The sequence below is a fragment of the Calidris pugnax genome, unplaced genomic scaffold (genome assembly GCF_001431845.1).
Source record: "Calidris pugnax isolate Ruff unplaced genomic scaffold, ASM143184v1 scaffold252, whole genome shotgun sequence".
Lineage (NCBI taxonomy): Eukaryota > Metazoa > Chordata > Aves > Charadriiformes > Scolopacidae > Calidris > Calidris pugnax.
The window spans coordinates 779,390-802,326 of NW_015091118.1; the positions used below are offsets into that span (position 1 = coordinate 779,390).

Genomic DNA, 22,937 nt, shown 5'->3' on the forward strand with positions numbered 1-22,937 from the left:
ATACTTCTTTAGAACATAAAAACAATGCTAGTATAAATGCCAGATTGTGAAAGAATTGCAAAGCAAAATTCTGTCCTGTCTTAAAGATCTTAGAGTCTTGAGCAGGTGGGTTTAACAAACATTTTCTATCAAAATCCTGAATTAGATGGAAGTGTTTTGCATATTATAAAATCACCTGTTCATTTCAGTGGGATGAAGCAATAACTTGTTAAGCTGTCGTTGGCAATGTAGCTGTGGGCTGTTGAACTGGGCACGGTTGAGTGATGGGTAAAACACCCCCACTATATATGTGTGTTAAACCGAGCATGGCTGAGTGAAAGGCAGAATAAAATCTGTACCGCATCACCGTCAGATGAATAAAGGAGAGTTATATATTTTTTAGGTGAGAAGTACTTTGTGAAGAAAAATGTTATTGAACAAGGTCTGCAGAAGTACTTGGCACCCACTGATCTTTCCAGCAATGTCAGATGATCACCCTCTTCTTGGGCTTGGTATATCTAGAGGTATTCCCTCTGTATGACTATCTTAGGTGCCAAACTAAATTATCTTATCTGCTTTAGCACAGAGAAAAAGAGAAAGCTTATGAAGGACTATTTCAGAGCAGCAGCAAATCCTGGTCTGTCCCATGACGACCAGAGTTTTCAATCATTTGTCTCATTTGTAGACTATATTACTTGCCCCACAGCTTAGTGTTTCTTTGTTCCCCTGTCTCTTGCCAGAAAAGTTAGTTCCCCACAGTCTTCTAAGCTTGACTTATTCTCAGCTTTCATTTCTCACGATGTTGAGTAATTCCTGGAGAAACCTAATATCATAGAGCAAGGGTGAATGTGGTTTATGGAAGGAGGTGTAATTTTTTTTTGTCTTATGGGAGGTGGTGGTTTTTCTCATTTTAAATGGAAGTATCCTCAGGGAAGAACCCTAAGGGGAGCCAAAGCTGGTAGCAGCCCTAGCCAGGACTCAGGTACTGCTGCCCCATAAAACTAGTTTTGTTATTAAAAAGGTAGTCTGTGAGAGATTAATTTTGGACATAACAAAAATTTGCTGAGTATTGCAGCCAAACTGTTTTGAATATCTGTAGAAAACAAGTATGTGTTTCATATTTTACTTTTTATAAAGTTTCCGAAGGATGACTTCACTTAATCAGAAACGTAAAATTTAAAAATGAGTACAGAGAGATTAAAAAAACTTAATAAAATATATAAAAAAGTCAAGTTTCAAATTATGTGTCTCAGCAAACGTTTGGTAGTTCAAGTAAGGGATATGTTTTTCCACCCTCTGAAATAAACTCAACAGTAGTTTATGCATTAACATAACAGCAACATTTACTTACAGGAAGGTGCTGCATTAGACTTGAAAAACAAAAACAAGTAAATCTCCTTTTTAATGAAAATAGTGTAATTCCTAAGCCAACATCACCATCAGGCAAGTGTGCATTACTTGCAGAGAGTGAGAAAGTGCCCTGCCTACAGCAGCCAAAGCTGAAAAGCTTTAGGATTTTGATGCATGTATGTGAAATTCTGAAATTGTCAAATGCATACCAAGTCTACTTGGACTTCAGAGGATATAACTTACCTTTGTATTGAAGTGTTTTGAAATTTTGCATAAACAAAAGAAAGCCAGCATTGCTTAGGTTAAAGAAAGGTGAGGATTTACTGAACCTACAGATCATTACTGCTCTTAAAAAGCTGAAGGATAATTCCCCTTGTAAAATTCAACAGACAGCATTCTAAGGAGTAACAAGTAACAAAGTTGATAGTCTTTTTAATCTGTAATAAAAGAAGACAGAAAAAAAACCCATCTCTTTAGGAATGAGTCAGCTTTCATTTTGTGAGCTTTCTCTTGACTAAACTTGCTCTAACAAAAAATGCAAATTCAGGCAGCAATTCATACTTTAAAGCTAACTAAAAAATGTGTCAGAGAAAAACGTTCCACAAATTTGTCTGTGAACACCAGCGTAGAGGTAGGAAACATACAGGGGAAAAAAAACAAAACAAACATCTTGAGGTAAAATTATAAATATTTTAGGTATACTATTAAGAATAATTTACATAGGCAGTGTTTTGTGTTTGTGTTTTCTTTAATTACAAAATTCTGCTTCTTATGAATATTTGGTTTGGTAAGAGAAGATTTTCTTTAAAGTCTCAAAATTTTATAGGGAAACAGAAGAAGCAGATTTATTACAAGATAACAAATCACAGATTGTTATTTAGTATCTAATTTACCATTTTTTTTCCCTATCGCTTTTGTTCAAATATTCACAGTGCTTTGCAGATGTAATTACTTCCCCTTCCCTTTTTCCTCTCTACCCCAAGCAATAAAACTTTCCACAAAGAAACAGGAAGAAGTTTGAGCTCAAAAAGGCAGCGAGGGTGAAGAATTTTGATTCTCTTTTACTTGATCTCATGGATGGACTTGAATGCTTCATCCACAAACACCTGTGCTGTGACCACTCTTCACTTCCCCTGGAGTTACTGATAAACAGCATTTCTTAGGGCCTAATGGAAGAGTTATCCTACATTTCTGTGCTACTGAGTTTGGATTTAGCTTTTTTGTAAAGCAGGAAAACAATCTTATACAATGGAAATGATGTCCTTACTTGGGCAAAACTCTTGAAACCTGTGGAAAGTAATGTAAGCTTGACTTGTGTTGATTCTGTTATTTACATGCTATGATTTATTTACTATTTGCATAGTTCAGCACATTATGACTTTGTTAACATTAACTTGCATTCCTTACCAACTGAGCAAAATGGCTCCCTTGAACTGCAAGTAAAAAAACCCTAAACTATAAACACCAAGATCATTTCAGTAATAGAGGCTGTGAGAGTACGTGTTGTCATTTGAAAAAGCTTCAGCCTCTGGAAACTCTTCTGCTCTACAGTTCCTTGTTCTCTCTTGGATTTTTTGCTGACTGATGGACTCTGTAAAACAAGCTTCCTGGTACTCGGCCATGACAGGGTGAGGTTGCAGAGATAGTTAAGTAAATTCTGTGCAATTCACGTCTATTATTTTTCTAACTTAAATGCCAGAGAGCTTCAAAATCATGTCACTTAGGAAAATTTTCAGAAATTCTTTTAGCAGCACTGAAGTAATTAAGTCACTCAAAAAAAGTCTGTGTGAAGCTGGTGTCAAACACTGAGTTCTGCTGTCACCTGAATGATTAGAACAGAGAAAAAGAAATTAAAACAGAAAATAACCTCTATGCGATTGTGGTATGCTTACTTAGTGTGGTACAATACAAGTCATTTGGCCCTTACATATTGAAAAACTCAGCCTGCCCTTGATGTGCATTTCTGATCTCATTTCTGCTTCTTGGGCTTACATTCTTCTATGATTTTGTGAAAGGCTAAATGACTTTACGTCATTCGTAATCACACTCAACTCTAAAGCGAAATGCAGCTCTTGAGTAGAAGAAAGAACAAAAAAACAACAAGGAGGAAGTCATTTGTAGAAGTGTATGGAAGGCTGTCATCATGGAGAGCTGCAGTCTTATGGGAAAATAACTTCAGAAGTTCTCTGTCGACTTCCACAGAAGTCAGCACAGGAGTGGAGCACTTTTAAGGGTTACTCTCTGACAGAAGAAAAATGCTATGACCTGAGAAGCACAGTCTGTTATATGGCTGCTCACAGTGGTGTGTAAATGGAGAAGAGCCCACGGTGGAAGGCAAAGTGAGAAGAAGGATGGGTCTCATAACCTTCTGGTTACCCAAAACCATTACCTGCTGGGGATTCTTACTTTATTTTTGTGATCTTTATGTTGGCAGTATAACAAGTCTTGAGGGAAGAGATTCAAACTGGCCAGAACTTGCAAGTTTTATTTTCTTTCCCTGGCACGTGAATCATCCATCATCTTATTCTGACCCTAAGTGTTGTGTTCCAGTGTTGGCAGAAGGCGTAACACCAGTCATCTGAAGTGATGCGGTGTCTCTGTTGGAGGTTGTCTTCTCCTCCAGGGCCAGAAGAATTATGGGCAGGTTTCTTCGCTGCTCAGGCTGAGCTATAAAGAACTCGGGTGATCCTTTTGGAGGGGCAAAGCCCCATCTGAGAAAGGCATAAAGGAGGCCGGCTTGGGTAGCAAACCTTAAGAAGTTCTGACCTTCCCTTCAGAGGAGAACAGGAGGGGAGGCCTCTGGGGCTGGGCTGGGAGAAATTATTTTGATTTGGTAGTTTGACTTCAGCTTCTCTGCTTGAAAACTAAAGCTGAGCCAAGAGAGAAACTTGAGCTTGGTGGTAAATCCCTGAGAAACATGAGATATCCAGCGTGAATAGCAGGAAACTGAGGCAATGTATTTTTAAGCCACACTGGGCATGTTGTACCATGCTAAGCTTTTTGTCAGGCCCTATGCATGACTGAGGCCTTGCAACCAAAGGCAGGGAAGGTAGTAAGAAACTAAGCAATTAAAAAAATACATTTATCCATCTATTGCCAAGTAATCTTATGCAAATCTTCCCTGTATAGTCAGTAACAAATTATATGAGGCTTTTGTAGTTGTAGCAATCAAGAACTGGGGCAAAGAACAGGCAATATTTACGTCAAGAGACAATTTAGCTAATATCAATTGAACATAAAATTTTTTTGATCTGGACCCTTATATATTTGGACACGTGAATAATGATCTTTGAGCAATGCCATTAAAGTTAGTAGGTCTGAGATTTCTTCAGAGTTTTTTTGTCCCCTACGTATGTTTGATGTTTGGGAATTTTTGGCTAAATCTCTTCTACTGAAGGATCCTGACACAAAGCAGGAAAGCATATTCAGGCCTAAATAAGAATCTCAATTAAAAAGTATCAATATAGTATCTCAAAGGAGAAAGAGTTCTGTTGTTTTACACCTCTTCTCCTCTGTATCAGCTGTTATTAGTTCTTATTAAACGTTTATCTGCATTGTCACCAGGCTTCTGAGCTCATTGTTAACTTGCTTTGTAAGCATCCAAGAGAAGTAAGGCTTGGAATAGAAAGAGGGCAGTGAATTAACTTGACAGACATTTATGGGGAACCACTCCCAGACGTGAGAGTCAGCATGAGGGAAAGCGTCAGTGTTCCACCTTGGAAAATGCAGTGGGTCAGTGAGGATTCAGCTGTTGTTTTGGGCTGAGGGAAGGCGGACATTTTCGTTGCTTAACATAAAATGACAGGGAGCCAAAGATATGCCAAGAAAAGCTGTGAAGATAATTAACTGGCTTTTTTTTTTTTTTTTTTTCTAAAGACTTTCAAGACAAACTTTCTCTTTGTAAAAGCTCCCAGTTTCCCTTTCTGAAGCCTGATGACAAAAAGTGCAAGGTGGGATTTTGAGAGGTGCTGGCTGTGAGTGGACCTTCGCTGCTGCTAAACAAAGGAGATGGAAAAAGTAAAGGGTGGGGAGTGTTGTACTAGTAGACAGAACTTAATTGGAACTTGGAGCTACAGCTTGTCAGCTATGATGAGTCTTTAATAAAACAACCATATGCTGATGAACCTGCACACTAGTAAGATGGGACAAAGCATGAAGGAGAGGGGAGGGATCTTATATCAGGGTTTCTGCTCAGAACTGCAGTACAGCAGCTTTTAACCAGAATGTGCCTATTGCATTCCTTTTTCAACCCGAGGCTCTCCAAAGGCCATGAGCGATGGTAGCCATGCTTTTAGCCCTGTTGGCCATGAGCTGAAGCACAAAGAGAAAAGATTTTTCCATGTAGCCAATGCAGACCCTTCAAGAACCATGGTGGGAAAAAGAAAAAAATGTGTAATTGCACTTAGCTTTTGCAGTGAGGTTTCTGGTGCAGGAAAGCCTTGCAGGGCTATACCTCGCTGCTAAGGGCGCTCCTGTGTGCCAGCTTGTAGATCCTGTTGATCAGGTCAAAGACTGCAGCCAGAATAATTGCTTGAAATTTTCTGGATACAGAACTGCCGGTGAGGGGCGCTGCCCTGTTCTTTTCAAAGGTTATTGCTAAGGGACAGAATCAGAATAGTCTCGCAGTGGAACAGATGCACATGTATGAATAAATGTCAGGGACTAGCACTCATTCTCCTGAGAAGGCTGTAGCAGTTTTACCACATCACTGCTTACAGTCAGCAGTGCTACATTTTTTAGCTCTAAAAAGTTAATGGAAAAAAGTATGGTAGGAGGAAAAGAGCACAGGGAAAGTGTGAAACCTTTTCAGAAATTATTTTCTGCTAAGAAACCTAATGAACTTTATGTGAAGAACTGTAACAGCTAAGCACACCCCACATAACAGGCAAGCCTTGATAGTTTTTAAAGCTCTTCAGGCACACTTGTTTATTAAGATATAGCTGTTCGTGTTCCCTAACCAACTAAAAATTATGTCCAGATTTCTCCTTGCTACCCTGCTATTCCTCTTTCCCTATCAGAAGGAGGCTTTGGAGATTTGGAAATCCACCTCTATTCAGAAACACAGGTTATTGCATATTTTTTAAATATCTTTGGAGTTAAGAATAAAACCAACAATTTTATTTTCACTTTTAGAGGGATCTTTTCTTAAAAATCAAGTATTGCTTACTGATAGTTTCTAGAAATTTGCCCTTGGTTTTAGTAGTGCTTTAAGTCTTTTGTTCCTGAAGTATGTATATATACGCATTTTTTCATTCTTATATGTTGAAAGATTAGCTTCATTAATAACATGACATATAGAAAACCTTACAAGCAAATATTCCTAAAGTATTTTTAGAGTGGATGCTGGTGTAGCGTGCACTGTATAATTAGGCATGTGTTAAAATATTGGGAAAATAACCTGAATCTGAGATGATCCTGATGATGAAAGGGAGTTTAAATCAAAGATTTATAATGCTGGCCTGGAGATGTTTATTAACTCTACAGAAAATATATACAGAGAGTTTCAGTATTATAATGCTTTCCGTATTATAGCTAGCTGAGAAGCATTAAGACGTGTGTAGTCCTAAATCCTTCTCCTTGGATTATAAATTAGTTCAGTACTGCAAATTTATTCACAATTATATGCTGATAGCAGAGCTGCAGATTGAGTGTACATCTCTTGAGTAATGAGAACTGCAGCGCTTGTGAATGTAGAATACTGATAACAGAACTGAGAATTTGATGTGCTGCAGGCAGGCAAGATGCAGGCTTCCACACGTAAAATGCATTGCATGCCTGACCCACTAATTGAAGCACAGTTCCGAAACGCAGAAATGGGATTTAATTTAAATTAAAAAAGAAAAAAAAAAAATAGAGAGGTGACATTTTTATTAGTAACTCTTCTCACTAGGACTGAACTGGATACCTGTCCCCAAGCAGGAATGAAGGAAACAAACTCCCAATAATCTGAGAAGTTGATGAAACATTAGAAAAGTAGTTTTTAGTGCCCTCAATATATTTCATCCACAGCACTGTATGTATACTGCAATATCAATGATGTTTCATCACTGTAATGAGTCTAAATACCTAATTATAAAAGTACTTTGGGATGAGAGAGTTAAAGGATTGAGTATTGCACTAAATTTATTCAAAAGAATGGCTCTGATAAATGTGAGGTTATATAGAAAAGCTTAATAACTAATATATACTTCCAAAAATGGGTTAGAATAGTGGGTTTGAATTTTTTGTGAACAACAGTGACATAAGTTGCAAGGGTTTGTACGTGTGTACAGGCCTATTTATCTGTCATGATATTCTCATGAGTAGTAAAAGCAAGAAGTAGGATTATTGGGTAGACCCTCGTAATGTATCTTTCAAATATTTCATTTTAGCAACTCACTAAGAAGAAAGAATTGTCTTGTTTTGTGGATTTGGGTTTTTTTAAAGCATGTGAATCTGATCACTTTTCTGCAGAAAATGGTGTGCTAAATTACTTCCGAGCTAAATGTTAGTCACTGTTTCTGTTTATAAATGATGGTGGTTTTTAAAGTCTTTTTTCAAAGCTCTGAAGTGTTTTTAGCCTCTAGCTCTCATTGACTTGGATAAATTCATATTGGAGTTCAGATGCTAATTTATGTGACTGCTTTTGAAAACAATTAAATTTAGGTCAAATGCTGTTTCTGTAGAAGCATCCATTAACTCTGCCAGTAATTCTGGGAAATCTGTGTTCACAGCCTCTGTTCTTTAACTGACAATTAACTTTTTCTGACTGAGTCACCTGCCTTCAAGTATGGTGTTGCCAAACAAAGTGCTTTCTTTGAGAAGTGATGATACTTTGCTCATCCAAAGTATAAATTCTGTAGAAATCTAGCACCTAGTGATGCCTTTACCTTTTTTTATTTCTTCAGGGGAATTCCGGCCTGGGGTTCAGTATTGCTGGAGGAACAGATAACCCACACATTGGGGATGATCCTGGGATATTCATTACTAAGATTATACCAGGAGGAGCTGCAGCAGAAGATGGAAGACTCAGGTAAAATCTAACTCATTATGCATGTTTGGAAACAAAATGTATCATTATTATGAACTATTCTCTAGGAGACAAATGCAGACTGGGTTTTTCATGGGGTCAGGGGAAGTTAATTACATGACTGGAGCCTCCTTTCTGCTAAAGTAGGAGAACTGATTTAAGTAGTTTAAAGCAACTGAATAAGGTTAGCTAAGTCCTGTGTAAAAGGGCATTTGCTGGTGCCACCTCCACCTTTGTACCAGTAATTTCATTTAGTACAAAAGGCAAGGTGGGAACAGGAGGAGGAAACACATACATCAGCATGAAAGTCTCCTCTGCTAGGTCTTTGGATGTTCATGGCTGAAGAACTACGCATTGGTGTTATACATTAAGGTTATCAAAATTTCCCAAACTAGAGAGCTGTTGGTGAATAGTCAGAGCTATTTGTAGATGCTCTCTGTTATTTGACTGCCATGGTGAAGTATGCTTACCTCTGCTTCCAAACATATTTTTTTTGTTTTTGCTAGTTGAGGATGTGATGGGAATGCTCTATGTTCTGAGTCACCTCCAGAGTAGTCTATTATTGTTGCTCCTGAGATGGCCACACAGGTCATTGGAAGTTGTGATTCTCAGATACATGGTAGCACATCTCTTAAACAAGAGGAAACACAGAATTGCTTGTGCTTCTCTTTTCCTATGGACTGAATGTAGAAAGGCTTCTGTCTATCACAGAGGCAGCCACCCATCTGTCAGTTGCAAAGCCTGCTGGTGCTCCAAAAAGACAATTTTGCTGGGAAGACTTGGGATAAAATGCTAAAGCTTTCATGATCTCAGCACTGGAGTCTAAGATCTGGGAGCATTTGCCAAAAACAGATGGTCTACAATTCATGAAATGTGACCAGATGGTAACAATAACTTTTTTTGCCAAAGCCTTTTCTTTTAATTCAAAGTTAAAAGTAGGGGGAGTTAGCCAGGTTTAGAGCAAGTTTTGGATGTTTCATATACTAGGTTAGTAATTTGATTTTGGAAATTATTTTTACTGTGATGGTGATGAGGAGTCATGATTGTTGGGAGTGCCTGAAGAATTTATGGCCTAAATCAGATTGTAGACAAAAGGAGTAGGAATAATCTCATGTATCTTTATGACTAAAATGCAACGATCTACCCCTAAGCAAGTCATCTTGGAGTTTCCTAATAGTTACGGAAGAAAAACCTAAGCATTTCTACATTGTGATTCATCTCATCCTAAAGTCAATGTCTGAAATAGAACAGAAGAATCACATCTTAAAATATTTTCACTGGTGACTCAGATGAAAAGGAGTTTCATCAACTAGTTCAGCTGTAGTGATCTGCGTTGCTGATGCCTGCATTGGGCCAGATGAGCTTCAAAAACAGAGCACGAGAGGAAACAGCAGTATTTGGAAATCATGCTATCAAATTTGACACTGTGAACAGCATAAGGGGCTCTTAAGCCTACCTCTACCTCTCTACAAATACAAAATAATCCCTTGCAAAAAAATAATAGTATATTTATAGTAGAGTTTTTAATTGCTTTTGTAAGCTTTTCCAGTTTAAGCCACTAAGAAGACAGAAGCCATTGCAGTATGTCATGCAGTTTGTCATGCTATCATTGTATGAAATCAAGTATTTCATAACTCATTGCTATACTAATTAACTACTGTAAATTTAACTTGTGATTATTTAATAACTACTGTGTTCTAAAAGTCTTAGAAATATCTTCTAAACCCACAAAAGATAGCATACTAATGCAATTCATTGATCCATATTAAGATTAGACCTGGCAAACTTCGTGTTTTGTAATAAAAGTTTAGTAGCACAAGTATACTTATCTTATTACTAAGACTTAAATAATATTCTTAAGAGTATTCACTAGCATATTTTGAGTAAAATGTTATAATTGCTAAGCATATATTTGGCATGATTGTTTTTCCTATCCTTATTTGTAAACATGGTTTATACTGAAATCCACTCTTGTTAATACTGAGTATGTGAATGCAATTAGTTCAAATGGGATCTGCAGAACTTTTTAAGTTCAAAGAAAACTGCAAGCACCTTGAAATATGTCTCTGAAAGTGCCATTAGGGAAAGGGTTGACTTAATCTTAAAGGTTTTACACTAAATAATAGGAAAATATCACTTTTTTTTTTAGCTGAGTATCACATGGTATGAATTATTATACAGAGTATCTGAAGTTCTGTATGCTCATCAGTGCTCAAAGGGTTGGGTTTTTTCTGCCTCGCTTTCACACAAGCTCTTCTAAACCTTAGTAGTACATGAGAATTTGCACTGACCCCTCTTGCCCACTTTTACAGTCAGTTAAACAAAAGTTTCATACTTACATGATGCTTTAATGTTACAGAACATTGTTTTTTCAGTATTTTGTAGTAAAATGGCAGCCATAATTCAAAAGATCTCACCATGATTTCCAAGACAAAAATTCTGCCTGGAATTCCATATAGAAAGTTTGTGGGTTTTGGTGGTGAGACTTCATTTTATTTCACAGTGTTTTTCCTGGGGGAAGATTCCTCCTTTCCTTGTTTTAGCTCGTAAGTGGGTTTCCCTTTGCTACAATGCTGGCAAAGACAATCCTGTCATGTCTTAGGAACACCTGAAAATTTATGTATTGGTGATGGTTACTGATATGCCACTGTACAGAAGAGCTATCCTGGGGCAGTCTCCACTGACTTACATGATTTTGCATAACAGAGAGTTTATAAGCTAAGACTGCTCTATAAGAATAAAAGCTCAATATCATGTAGTAACTTCTGCCAAGAATAGTGATAACCTGAGAATGGGAGATTGGTGTTTATGGGCAGAAAAAGCTATATACTTTCTGGTGTTCATTTTTTGCTTCAGACTCTGCCTGCATATAGTCTGTATTATATAGTGGTGTGGACGGTTTGAACTACCTTCTCAATCTACAAAAGCCTGGTAAAATCACTTTTACTGAATTTTACATGAAGTCCCTTTGATCTAACTTAGCTGAGTGAAGTTCTTCAAATAGCCAGATTGTGAAAGCAACTTGCAAGAAATGGACTTAATGCTACAGATGCTTGCAAATCTTTTATGTGTATATATGGGTTGACAGATGGAGGAGTAGGTCAACTGAAGCTTCATGTAAGTCCAACAAAATGCAACCTCCTGCACCTGGGGAGGAGTAACTCTCTATTGTAGTAGAGAGCAGGGCTTGACAGGCTAGAAAACAACTTTGTAGGGAAGGACCTGGGAATTCCAGTGGGCAGTTTATAGTTATAAGTACATAAATATCAGGTATAAATACCCAGTGCGGGGGGGACTGAAGACAAAGGAGCCAAACTCTTATCAGTAGTGCCCAGTGATAGAGCAAAAAGTAATGGAAACAAATTAAACGACATGAAATGCTACCTAAAAATCCAGAAACAGTTTTTTACTGTGAGAGTGGCTGACTCTGGGCACAGGTTGCTCAGAGTGGTTGTGGAGTCTCCATCTTTGGAGGCATTCAAAACCTGACTAGCCACGTTCCTGGGCAATCTGCAGTAGCTAACCTTGCTTCAGTAGGGAGGGTTTGATGAGACGATCTAAAGAGGTGCTTTCTAACCTAAATGATACTGTCATTCTGTAATTTGCACGTTGGTCAGCAGTGTGCCCTGGCAGCAATGGAGGTCAGCAGAGATGCACAGAGGAAGGACTAGAGACAACAGTAACATGTTTCAGTGAGGGAAATTCAATTGGGTCTGGGAAAAAAACTAATCTTTTTAAAGAGGGTAGTAAGGTACTGTAACTGGTGGTTCGGTGATGTTGTGGGATCTCTGTCTTCAGAGGGATTCAGAATTCCTCTTGACAAAGTCCTGAGTCATGTGATTGAACTTTCAAGTTGGCCCTGTTTTGAACAGGTGTTAGATTAGATGACCTCCTGATGTTCCTTCCCAACTGAATTGTTCTCTGATTCTGTAGAATATTCTTATATACAAAACCTGTCTGTGAGACTGGAACAAAGGTGATTAAGTTTCTGTCTTTCCTTTAGTGGAGAACAGTACTTTTATTGACAGTAGGTACAATGCATAGTGTAAGTTCGTATGGCTTCATGGCCCATATCTCTACAGCAATACTTAAAAAATAGGAAAGGTTATCAGCCACTTCAGACTACATTCATTTTAATAAAACATTTCTGGTTTTGAAAAACTATTTGAACATTCAAATATTAATCATAGAATCATAGAATATCTCAAGTTGGAAGGGACTCATAAGGATCCTTAAGTCCAACTCCCTGCCCCTTGCAGGACTGCCTAACACTAAACCATATGATTAAGAGCTCTTCAAACTCTGACAGGCTTGGTGCCCTGACTGCTTCCCCGGGGAGTCTGTTCCAGTGATTGGCCACCCTCTCAGTGAAGAGCCTTTTCCTAATGTTCGATCTGAACTTCCCCTGATGCAGCTTCGTTCCATTTCCTCGTGTCCTATTGCTGGTCACCAGAGAGAGGAGATCAGCACCTTCCCGTCCCCTGCCCCTCTTGAGGAAGTGTTAACTACTATGTTTACATAGTACCCTCCTGGAAATGCACTGACTTCTAGAACTAATATAAGAACCAATACACTGCACAGTTCAGATTTTAGAAGACAGTCTAGGTAAGTGCACTGGCAAAAACTTCTAATCTTGCAAAACACAGAAAGTTATGGAGTCTTTTATGATGTCCATATAATATATAGAAAATAATTTAATCTACAGTTAATAATATACAGTAAATATTTTTATGGAATACAAAAGATTTAATTTAGATATGATTTACTTTAGCTAAATGTGAATATAATAAACTTGGGACTAGCTGAAAATTACTTTTTTTTTTTTTCTGAATGCTGCATACCATCTTTCTTTGAAGTTTTGAGTTTCAAATCAGTGACAGAGAATATAAAGCCTCCAGAAGCAGCAACCGTTCCCACTGAGTTGAAGGAGAATTTCTCTCAACAGTTTGATCTTTTAAGTCTTTTGATGCATAAAACCTTCTGCTTCTATCTCACGATTGTCAGTTGTCCATGGGCAAACATCTACTTTTTAATAAAGAAGCTTGGAATTTAAACTACTTTTACTCTCTGGAAGAAAAACAATTGCAGTAATTCATGGCTCAGTGCTTTTTTTTTTCTTTTATTTGAATTTGTGTCAAATAAAAAAATACAGCAGTTGCCTCAGTTGCATAGATAAAGCAGAGAACTTCAATTCACTATCTATCTCAGCCATTCCTTCTATTGACATTTATCAATCATAAGTGAAATTCTGGCTTCTAAAAGGCAGCACACATCTAAAAAATTCATCATGTTCTATGAAAATGAGAGTGATCAGCTTATGGAACTAGAAGCACAGTGTAGTGATATAACTTGATTGGAAAAAAAATCAGTAAAATAATAATGAAAAGCTTTCAATTATGATCAAGTTTAAAAGAGCAGAGACTCCCGAAATATTAATTTATTTTCAGCAATCATAAACCAAAACGGTGTTGAGTCAAATATCATTCTGTCTGTTTATAGTTTCTCACAGTCCAATTCCCATCTTATGGTGGAGGTATTTTTCTCAAACTTCTGTATACAGGAATTAGTGGGTCACATGAGTTCCTTATCTATTGCTTTCAGAAAATACACTTTCCCTTTTTGTGAAGGCAAGCTTGAAAATATGAATTTTAAAAAGTCTTGAGATCTAAAGAAAAACCAAATAAAGGAGTCTTGGATAGAACAAGGATTAAAACCTTATGTTTTAATCTCAGGGTTGTAGGAATCTTACTGAACGTGTGATTCAAGAATCAGTTACTGCATGTGTGACTGAATATGAACGAGTTTGTTCGCAGGACTGTGAGATAGATCTGGGCGGCCCTGAGCTTGAATTTCAAGGGTTAATGTTGTACCAAAGTTTATTTTGGTATTTGAGCCTGAGCTGTACTCAAGAGGAAAGGGGTTGATGTGAGGGGTGAGTCAAAGGGAAGAAGTGGTTGTGCCTGGAGGCACATTGCCCTGGTGAGCTGCCCAGACCTGTAGCTGTTTCATTCATTCTTTCTTCTAGGAAACTGGTTTCCAGTCTCTTTCCATTTGTGAACCTATACATTTTTTATTTTTTTTTAATGTAGGAGTGTGGATATCTGTAAGGAGGACTTAAACACGATGAGAAAAGTAGATCGATTGCAAGTTACTTTTGGCAGACTAGTCAGAAACAGCACACACACACACCCAGCTCTCTGAACACAGTAGGTTTAAAACTACTAAGGCTGTGCAGTGTTTATTTTTCCTTTGTAAATGTGCCTTTCCCAATATTACTCTAATTACTGATTGTCAGGAGGTTTAGGGTTGTGAAACTGCAGCATTTTTAAGGCCTGCTGTCTTGTTCTACCATCACCATAATAGTTAGCACCATTGGATTTTTTCCCCCCAGCTCTCAAAGTGATTTGATGTGGGGAAAGGAACATAATACACATGCTAATGGTAGGAGACAAGAACCGAAATAACTTGCCCTTAGTCATCTAGTAAATCAGGGAGAAAGCTTGGAATAGAATAGTGATTCCTTCTCTCGTATTTCTGTGCCTTACAGGCTTCAGTTAAATGCCTACCAGCGAAGGTTTTAAACAAATTAGATTTGTGTTCCCTTCAGTTATCAACTAACCCACTGTGATGTGTCAAAGGATTATAAATTTAGCAAGGCACATGTGGCAAGAGAGGAACTCTAAAGATAAGACTCTTTCTTGTGTATATTTTGTTAATAAAAAATAAAACTAAGAAAAATTAATTTAAAGATAAAGATTGCATACTGATCAGATTTTAAAAAATATTTCTTTGTTTCATAGAAGGTGAACCAGAGAGGAGATATTACAATTTCATGCTATTAGGTCAAAGCTTGAAAACGGGAATTAAGAAGCACACTGGTATAACTATTGTGTGCAGTTTACCTGGGAAACTCAAAGAAAAGAAGTGGAGGAGAGGAAACAGAAGCGAATCTCCGTTTGAGAGCTGGTTAGATAAAGGACCCCCTTCTGTCCTCCCCCCATGGGCTGTGCTGACAGTGCTTTGCATCTGATGAAAAGTCTGAAGCCCGGATCCCTCCAGGAGCAGCAGGCACACAGGTGTTGCCTGTTGGTATCCCTTTGTAGCTCTAGATTGCTTACTAAGAAGTGAATTGGGAGTGATAATAGAAAAAAAAAACACAAAAAACAACAACAACAAAAAACCAACAACAAAACCAAAAGCAAACAAACCAGGGGCTTTTTCAGATTAATGTTAAGAGCTATTCCCAGAAGGGATCATGTTCTTTACAAGTGTGTCATGTGTCTCTAATCCAGCTTGGGCAACTGGCTTTATTTCACCATCATTATGTACCAAAACAGAAGTGTATCTGCTTTGTAATTCACTGCCTGTTTGTTAACTTCTGATCTTGTATTAAGCCTATCAGTACCAGGTCTATGTGCCTTGCAATGGCATACAGCTTGTTCAGGATGTTATTATAATTACAGTGCTGCCACAAAACACTGATTCATATCTGCACTGTTTACAGGCCTCTGACAATGCTATTAGTTCAGTACACAATTTAGTAGTAAGTTAATAAAGAGACATTCACCCTATTAGGCAAAACATGCCTGCTTTGCAGACAGTCATAAATTAGATCATGAATTATTGACTGCTCACTCTGTCCTGGTTTGTGTTAGGAAGTTTGATCCTATTAACTCTGTCTGTGTATCTGTGTGTATCATCTTTTTTTTTGAGCTACTGCAAAAAAAAGATAGAATTACCACAGGGGATCTACATTAAAAAAGGCAGGTCACAAGATCAAAATTCGATTTACAAACGTTATTTTAAAAGTTGAACACTACTTACCATGGCTCAAGTTTTAAATTATCAGTTTCTGTGTGTTTTTATCAATGGAACATGTTACCGTGTAATTCTCTTCTCTGATGCCTTCACTACCTCATTTTTCTTTAGCTGAATCCTTCTTTTCCTCTTTTTTCCTATGTGAAGTTTACATTCCTTATTTGGCATTGCAGAGCCCCAGTGTGTCTCTGAATTTAATTGTAAATCTGCTTTTCCTACTTTGAAAATAATTTGGTAGGCTGTGAAAATTCTCTTATGCGGTGTAAGAGATGAAAGGGAAATTATGTTTTAACTGCTGTTTTCTCAGGTAAATGTCACAGAATTTAATCTGAAGAAAAAAGGTACTTATCTGGCTTGTGGTATTTGAAACTAGTGAATGTTAGGAGCTTCTTTATAGACAGCAGTGATGGACATTTTTGTAGAAGTTTTCTTTTGTAATACAAAGGATCTTCCCCCTATAGGTTTCTGAGCTGATTTCCGCTAATTGAAGCCACTGCTTGTGAATAACACTTGAGCAAAGCAGCATGTTATTAGGACTCTAGATAACACTTCAGTCATATATTGCCCATTGCACTAGGCATTTCGTGCAGTGGTACTGAACTGGTTAACTGGGCTCTGTCCCAGCAGTTCCTTTAGTACCCATCCTGCCTGAAATTGCTGCAGCAGCAGAACAGCACCATGCAGCCAAATCCAAGTGATTATTTCATCAACATGTTTGCACTGCTACTGCAGTTACGAATTTAAATAGCTCAGTGATAATTTGTCTGGAGTAAGAAGCCTTTTGTGGTTACATACCTTAGAAATCATCAGCTCTCTGTAGAGTCTAGCGTTAGTCAAGGAAAAAATATTTCACATCTGTTCTTGTACTCGACAGGTGTAGCCCTCTGGGGTACTGCTGATTTCTTCATTTCTTTCAATTCCCACTGAACCTGAAAAAAAGACTTTGGATGAAAAAGAAACCAACTTAAGCTATCATAAAAAAAATTAAGTTTCTTGTAACCAGCAAAGATCTGATTCCAAAACTTTTAAGAAAAAGCTTTGTCAACTTTTTGCTTCTGTCAGCCCAAACCACTAATACAGGGTGAGACAGTCCGTTCCTACGCTGTCAAAACTCTGGGCTGTGGTTTGAATAAATGCTTTGGAATTTCAGGCTTTAGCCAGACCATATTTTCTGATGGTACCTCATCGCTGTTGCCACGTTCCTTGCTCTGCTTTTCCTGCAGATGTTAGAGCAGGGGTTTTAAATGTATTTCCCTGTGGCACGTGAGCCTTAATATCGAACTTGCAAGATGTGCGAGCACTTTGTTTGGATGTGTTGCTTACATCATGCCATTCTGCATGTTACTCTGAATCAGATCATTACAAAAGCAAGCTTTTTTTTTTTTTTCTACTTACCTATTTGCATCCTACTCAAAGTTGCAGCTAAATCTATGTTAAGCATGTTGCCTCGTGGTACTGATGCTCAGAAGCTGCTGAAGTTTCTTACTGAACTTGAACTACATGTTTTCTCCTCCTTCATTTCTTTTTAATGGTACACCTCTGTTTGGAAGAGCTATTCCCAATCAAACCAGAGCGGAAGGGAGGGTTTTCTACTTGTTAGTGCAAGCGCCTGGGAGGCAGGACTGCTTAGTTTTGTTCTCAACTTGCTATGCTTGATCTGTGGCAACACTTTTCTTCTTTTGTGCTGAAGTTTCCCCATTTGTAAAAATGGGTATAGTGATCGTTATCTTTGCCTCACGGGGGTTGTTGGGAAGCCCAAACGAGTTCATATTTGCAAAGCGCTTTGAGAGCCCCAGATGAAAAGTGCTTGTAAAAAAAAGAAAAAAAAAAATCCTGAATCTGGAATTGCCTTCTGGGTTATCTGTTGTAACTGGTTTTCCTGCACAAACCTGAATACGCCTCAGACACTGCTAGTGTCAGTCGGTGCATTTTAACCCGGGGTGAGGAAGAACCCTGTAGTGTGGTGTCAGTAGCAGGCAGAGCGTATCTCAGTCCCGAGGAAGAACCTCGTCCTTCCTGGGGCTGGACTCGCTGAGGCCAAGCGGAGGAGGCTGCTTCGCCTCCAGGCTCCTGCCTGGAAGCCCCCGCATGGCGCTGGAGCCAGCTAAACCGGAGGGCTCGGAGGGTAAGTCAGGGCTGCCAAGCCATCCCTGCCCTCCACCACACCTACGGAGCCTGGCCTGGGGCATCTTCCACTACCTGCAGAGCAGCCCTGCAGCTGGGAGGAGCTTTGCAGCTTCCTGGTGCCTTCATTCATCTCTGACTTTACAGGGTTTTGTTGTTCTTTCCCCCTTTCTTTATCCCGACGCCTCCCTCCCGCAACACCCCACAGCTACCTACACCTCCTCCTCCTCCTCACTCTTCGCCTCTCCGCTCTCCCTCTGGCTTTGAAGGGCAGAACGTGAACACTCCTTCTGTCAGCAGAAGCTTTCCTTCTGGCCACCATTAGAGGCTGCTGCCTCCGTCAGCTGACAGAGCCGCCCAGACCAAACTGCCGGCAGAGGCTGGATGCGCTGGGAATTCCAGCACTCTGGGGATTCCAGCACTCTGGGTATCTCTGATTCAGGTGCTGGCTGGTGGGAGTAGTTTCTGAAGGCAAGCATCGTACATGGCAGTGGCAGGAGACGAGACGCAGAGAGACTGAGGATAACTGGGGAGTTAGAGGACGGACGGAGGAATGGAAAAATGTGGTAAGAGCAAAGGATCCCAAAGCTGAGGGCTGAGGGGGAAGAACTGCAGGGTGGGAGAAGCAACTTAATTTTGGGAGGGGGGCATAGAAAAAGGAAATAGTAGTTCATATAGATCTCGCGAAAGAGGTTAATAAAGAGAATTTGACAGAAGTTTGAGAGCCCATTTCAGGGAAGGGTTCTAGGGCACTTGCCAGCCCCGGGGTCCTGCCCACCCTCTGCCTTCCCCCTTCCCGCCCTCCCCTGCCCACACCAAACTGTTTCCGCCACTGTCCCCTCGCTGTCACCAGCTCGCAATCAAAACACGAACATTTAAACAAAAACATGGGCTCGTCAGGCCTACGGGCTGATGGATTGCGAGCCGGGCGTGTGGCCAGTGGCTGCTCACTTTATCTGGCAGAGCTACTGGCCTGAATCTCCTCATGCTTGTGTCTGTTCTGCACTATTTCAAATTGATTGGTTTTAGTAAAGTTGTACTTGATTTCCAGTAAGTTAAGGCAGGGATCTCGGGTCTGATAAGAGCAAAATGGTCTTGTGTGGGTGGAGAAGTGTTTTGATCTGTGTTTTATCCTGGCGTGTCTGGCAAAGGGAAGGGTTCATCCCCAACCCAGCAACTTCACCTTGACGTATGTTTGTGTGTCACAGTCCCTAACTCTGCTTGAAGAGGATGTGACTTTGGCTGGGGGGAGAGGAGTCTGTCTTATGTGGGGGGCATTTTAAAGGGAATAACGTGTGAAGTGAAAGATCATAAACTCTGTACAAAATTACTATAGGTGTGGCTTACCTTGCAAAAGAGAGTTAATTTGCCTTGAGTTATGCTAGCCAAGCAATAACTAAAGCTTGATGTCACAGAAAATAATTTCATTATAAATGATTTAGAACACCTATTCCTCCAAAAGCATTATACAGTGACAGGATATCAATCTGCTTTCAGGGTGTTTGTGATGGGGGGGAAAAAAAAAAGTCTTCCTCTTATAGATGTATTTGGACTTGACTTTTCTAAAAATTTATGCTTGAGACTGTCTGTGTGCAAATTGAATGGGTGTTAGCTACTCCTCCCTCAACCCCGTACAGCTACACCCTGTGAGATGAGCTACCATCAGCTAATAGCTACTTCCCATGCTCAGAGTATGTGGAGGGAGGTGAGGCTCTTCTGGGAGGTGTTACACCAGTGGGGTTTTTGTTTCTCTGCTCACCCTGCATTGGGTTTGTCTCTGAAGCATCCTTAACCACTCTGAATTTTTTTCAGACACAAAAAGAATGGCATTTGTTTGTAGTGGTGTTGTTGGCTCAACTTTCAAGTAGATACCTGAGAAATTTTAACTGTATGTTTGGGTTTATTTCCTCTGCTGAGAATGTAGAGAATGATATTTGGAGTTGGTGTGGAATTTACCACCGTTTTTTAGCTCCTGGATATTAATGACCATGTTGCATGAGGTCATCATGAGTAAATTTTAAGTAATGCGAAATCAATATCATGCAGTGAGCACTCATATCGTTTATGAAACTCCAGCTTTTATATAGCTTCAAATAATAATAATAATAATAATAAGGTCAAGTTATTGATTTTGAAATTAGTATTAGTTTTGAAATTTTAGTAACAAATTCAATCCTACAGCTAAGAATTGCCTCAGATTAACTGCTTACTGAGTTGTTATTGGAAATCAATAATTTAAAATATAAATGCTTAGTGCATTTGGCAGTGGTAAATTTTTGACAGTTTTCAATATATGTGGCAATTTATTTAAATTATAGTGTTTCTTTATTTGACTTGTAACTGTATAAATAAGGTATTTTCTAAGTCTCCCTTGCCCTGAGAGCATTTCTCAATGGAGTTCTGGCTACATCACTGCATAACAATTTGCTATCTACAAATTTCAGGTCTAAAAAGACTTCAGAATACTATGCTAAAGCTGAGCAAACATTTTTTGCTACAAAAAGAGGTCTAAATTGCTTTTCAGTAGCAAAGGGAAAAGAGTAAATCAGGGCTTCCTTCATTCAGGAAAGTAGGGGCAAAATCATCTTTCAGCTCACCTCTGATGGGAAACCAACATTCACCATCCTTCTCTCTCTGAGCAAGATGAGCCCACATCTGCCAGAGGAGGAATCAGAGCATTAAACTGGAGGGGCTGTGAAATCAGTGTGTTTTATTCTTTCCTTCCAAAGACATTTCACTTTCTCAGAGACAAGATGATGTTAGTTGGGTCAGAGCAACCTTCCAGTGAGGGTGCTGCTTTGAGAGTCTGGTACAGGCTGCAGACCAAGGTCTCCTCTCTATGGATGTCCTGAGCTCTGCTCAGCACCAATCTCACATCCACCTGCAAGAGTTTCTATTGTTGTTACAATATCTGTAATATATTTAAAGATTTCATCAAGTCAAAGCAAGAGGCAGAATTTCTTTTTAGTCTTGTGATCGAGGATTCTTTCCTGAATAATGGGAGGTTCTGACTGCAATTTAAGAAAAGCATTACATTATACAAACTGCAACACCTTCAGTGATGGAAGCAGAGGTATTTAAAGTGTTATTCTAGGAGATGATATTGGATAATAAGACACCAGATTGTTGTTTTGATTTTTGTTTTCTTCACTGTCTAAACATTTAGTTTATTTTATTCAATTTTATTTTAATTTAAGGTGCATTAGATTGAAATTTCTTTGAGGCTTGACTGGAAAATTTATTCAGCAGGGAACAATGTCATTTTTGTCAAGAAAAAACATAATAAAAACAACTTCAACCTGAACTGCATTGTTTTCAGAGTTCAGTTATAAATCTGTAGGTGTTAGTGCCAAGAGGCATTCAGATAAACAGCAAGATGGGTGGTGGTGTTTCCATCTCTGAAATTAAATTAGTGTTACTGGTAGTTCAGCTTCCATGCCTTTGGCTTGAGGAGTGTGTCTAGCAGGGCCTTTCTTCTTATGATGAAAAATCAGTTACAAGAGGTAAGAGATTATGTCCTGTTCCCTAACTACAGGAGTGAAACAGAATGACCAGGGAGCAACGTTTGCTACCTCTTCTAATGAGAGGATTTGTGAACATCAAATGAAACTAAGAAGCAGCAGGTTGAAACATCCATGAGGAGATCTTTATTTAACTGGTAGCAAAGCTGTGGAATTCATTTACAGAGAACACTGCTGATGTTAAAAGTCTGCGTGGGTTTTGACAGCAGTTAAACAAATTTGTGGAAGGGTTATTAAACGGGAAAAAAAAAAAAAGTATCTCTGATTCAGTAAAGTTCAGAGTGGTCAGCAGCTGAAATGTTTTCTGGGTAAATATTGTGTTAATGCTTATCCTTTATTGTCTAGTAAAGGCCACTGTTGGAAAGAAACAGCAGATTAGATGGACCCCTGGTCTGATTATGGCTTCATACAGCTTTTATCTTTTCTGCAAGCCACCACCTTACCTGATCTTCTGTACAGTGTGATCGCCAGGCAATAGGGGAGCAGGGTTTCCTTTAGGCAAACGACTTGATTTCTGGGTGAGCTGCCCAGCCCGCGGGAGGGATGTGGTTGGTGAGGTTGACCTGGGTGGCCCTGGTGCAAGCCTGGTTGATGGCTACCTTGCCTTGCTGCCTGGTTTTATATTTCTGCAGCAATTCTGCTGCCAAGGGCCAAGGTCTTTGGTTTCAATCTATGGGAGAGGTTTTTGCAGTGCAGGGTTGTGACTGTCCTGTTTGCTTTTCTATTTTTATTCCTGTTGGTAGCCATTAATGGGCCCCCTCTTGAAATCAATCACCGCATGGCAGGTTGTGCAGGAGCTCAGGCTCATGCTAAATGAGCTCAACATTGCAGAGATGCATTATTATGGCCTTTTACCTGTGGTAATAGGCTGTAGACATATGGAAAATACTGATCCAGGAGGATTTCCCTGCTACTCTAGATCTACTCTGTCAGTGTCTGAGCTGGCTTGGATAGCTCTGCATGGGATTTCACTGTGCCAATTTGATGTAATGTGAGCTGTCTTTGGGGTCAGACTCGCTTGAATTATAAATATTAGCTTGGTGGGTATTTTCAACCAAGAGGTGTATATAAACAGTCCCAAACAAACAGACATCCTGTGATAAAGGCACACTGCCTAAAAGGATGAAAGGATCTAT

The 22,937-nt window shown here is 39.1% G+C and overlaps 1 protein-coding gene across 26 annotated transcripts in view; it reads left to right on the plus strand.

The window, feature by feature from the left end:
* Positions 1-22,937, plus strand: part of DLG2 (discs, large homolog 2 (Drosophila)) — a 1,063,278-nt gene that overhangs the window by 709,067 nt on the left and 331,274 nt on the right. For all 26 annotated transcript variants that reach the window (XM_014958284.1, XM_014958304.1, XM_014958277.1 and 23 more), the window contains one exon: positions 8,217-8,341. In XM_014958284.1, the coding sequence (XP_014813770.1) occupies positions 8,217-8,341 (125 nt within the window). The remainder of the gene's footprint in view (positions 1-8,216; positions 8,342-22,937) is intronic.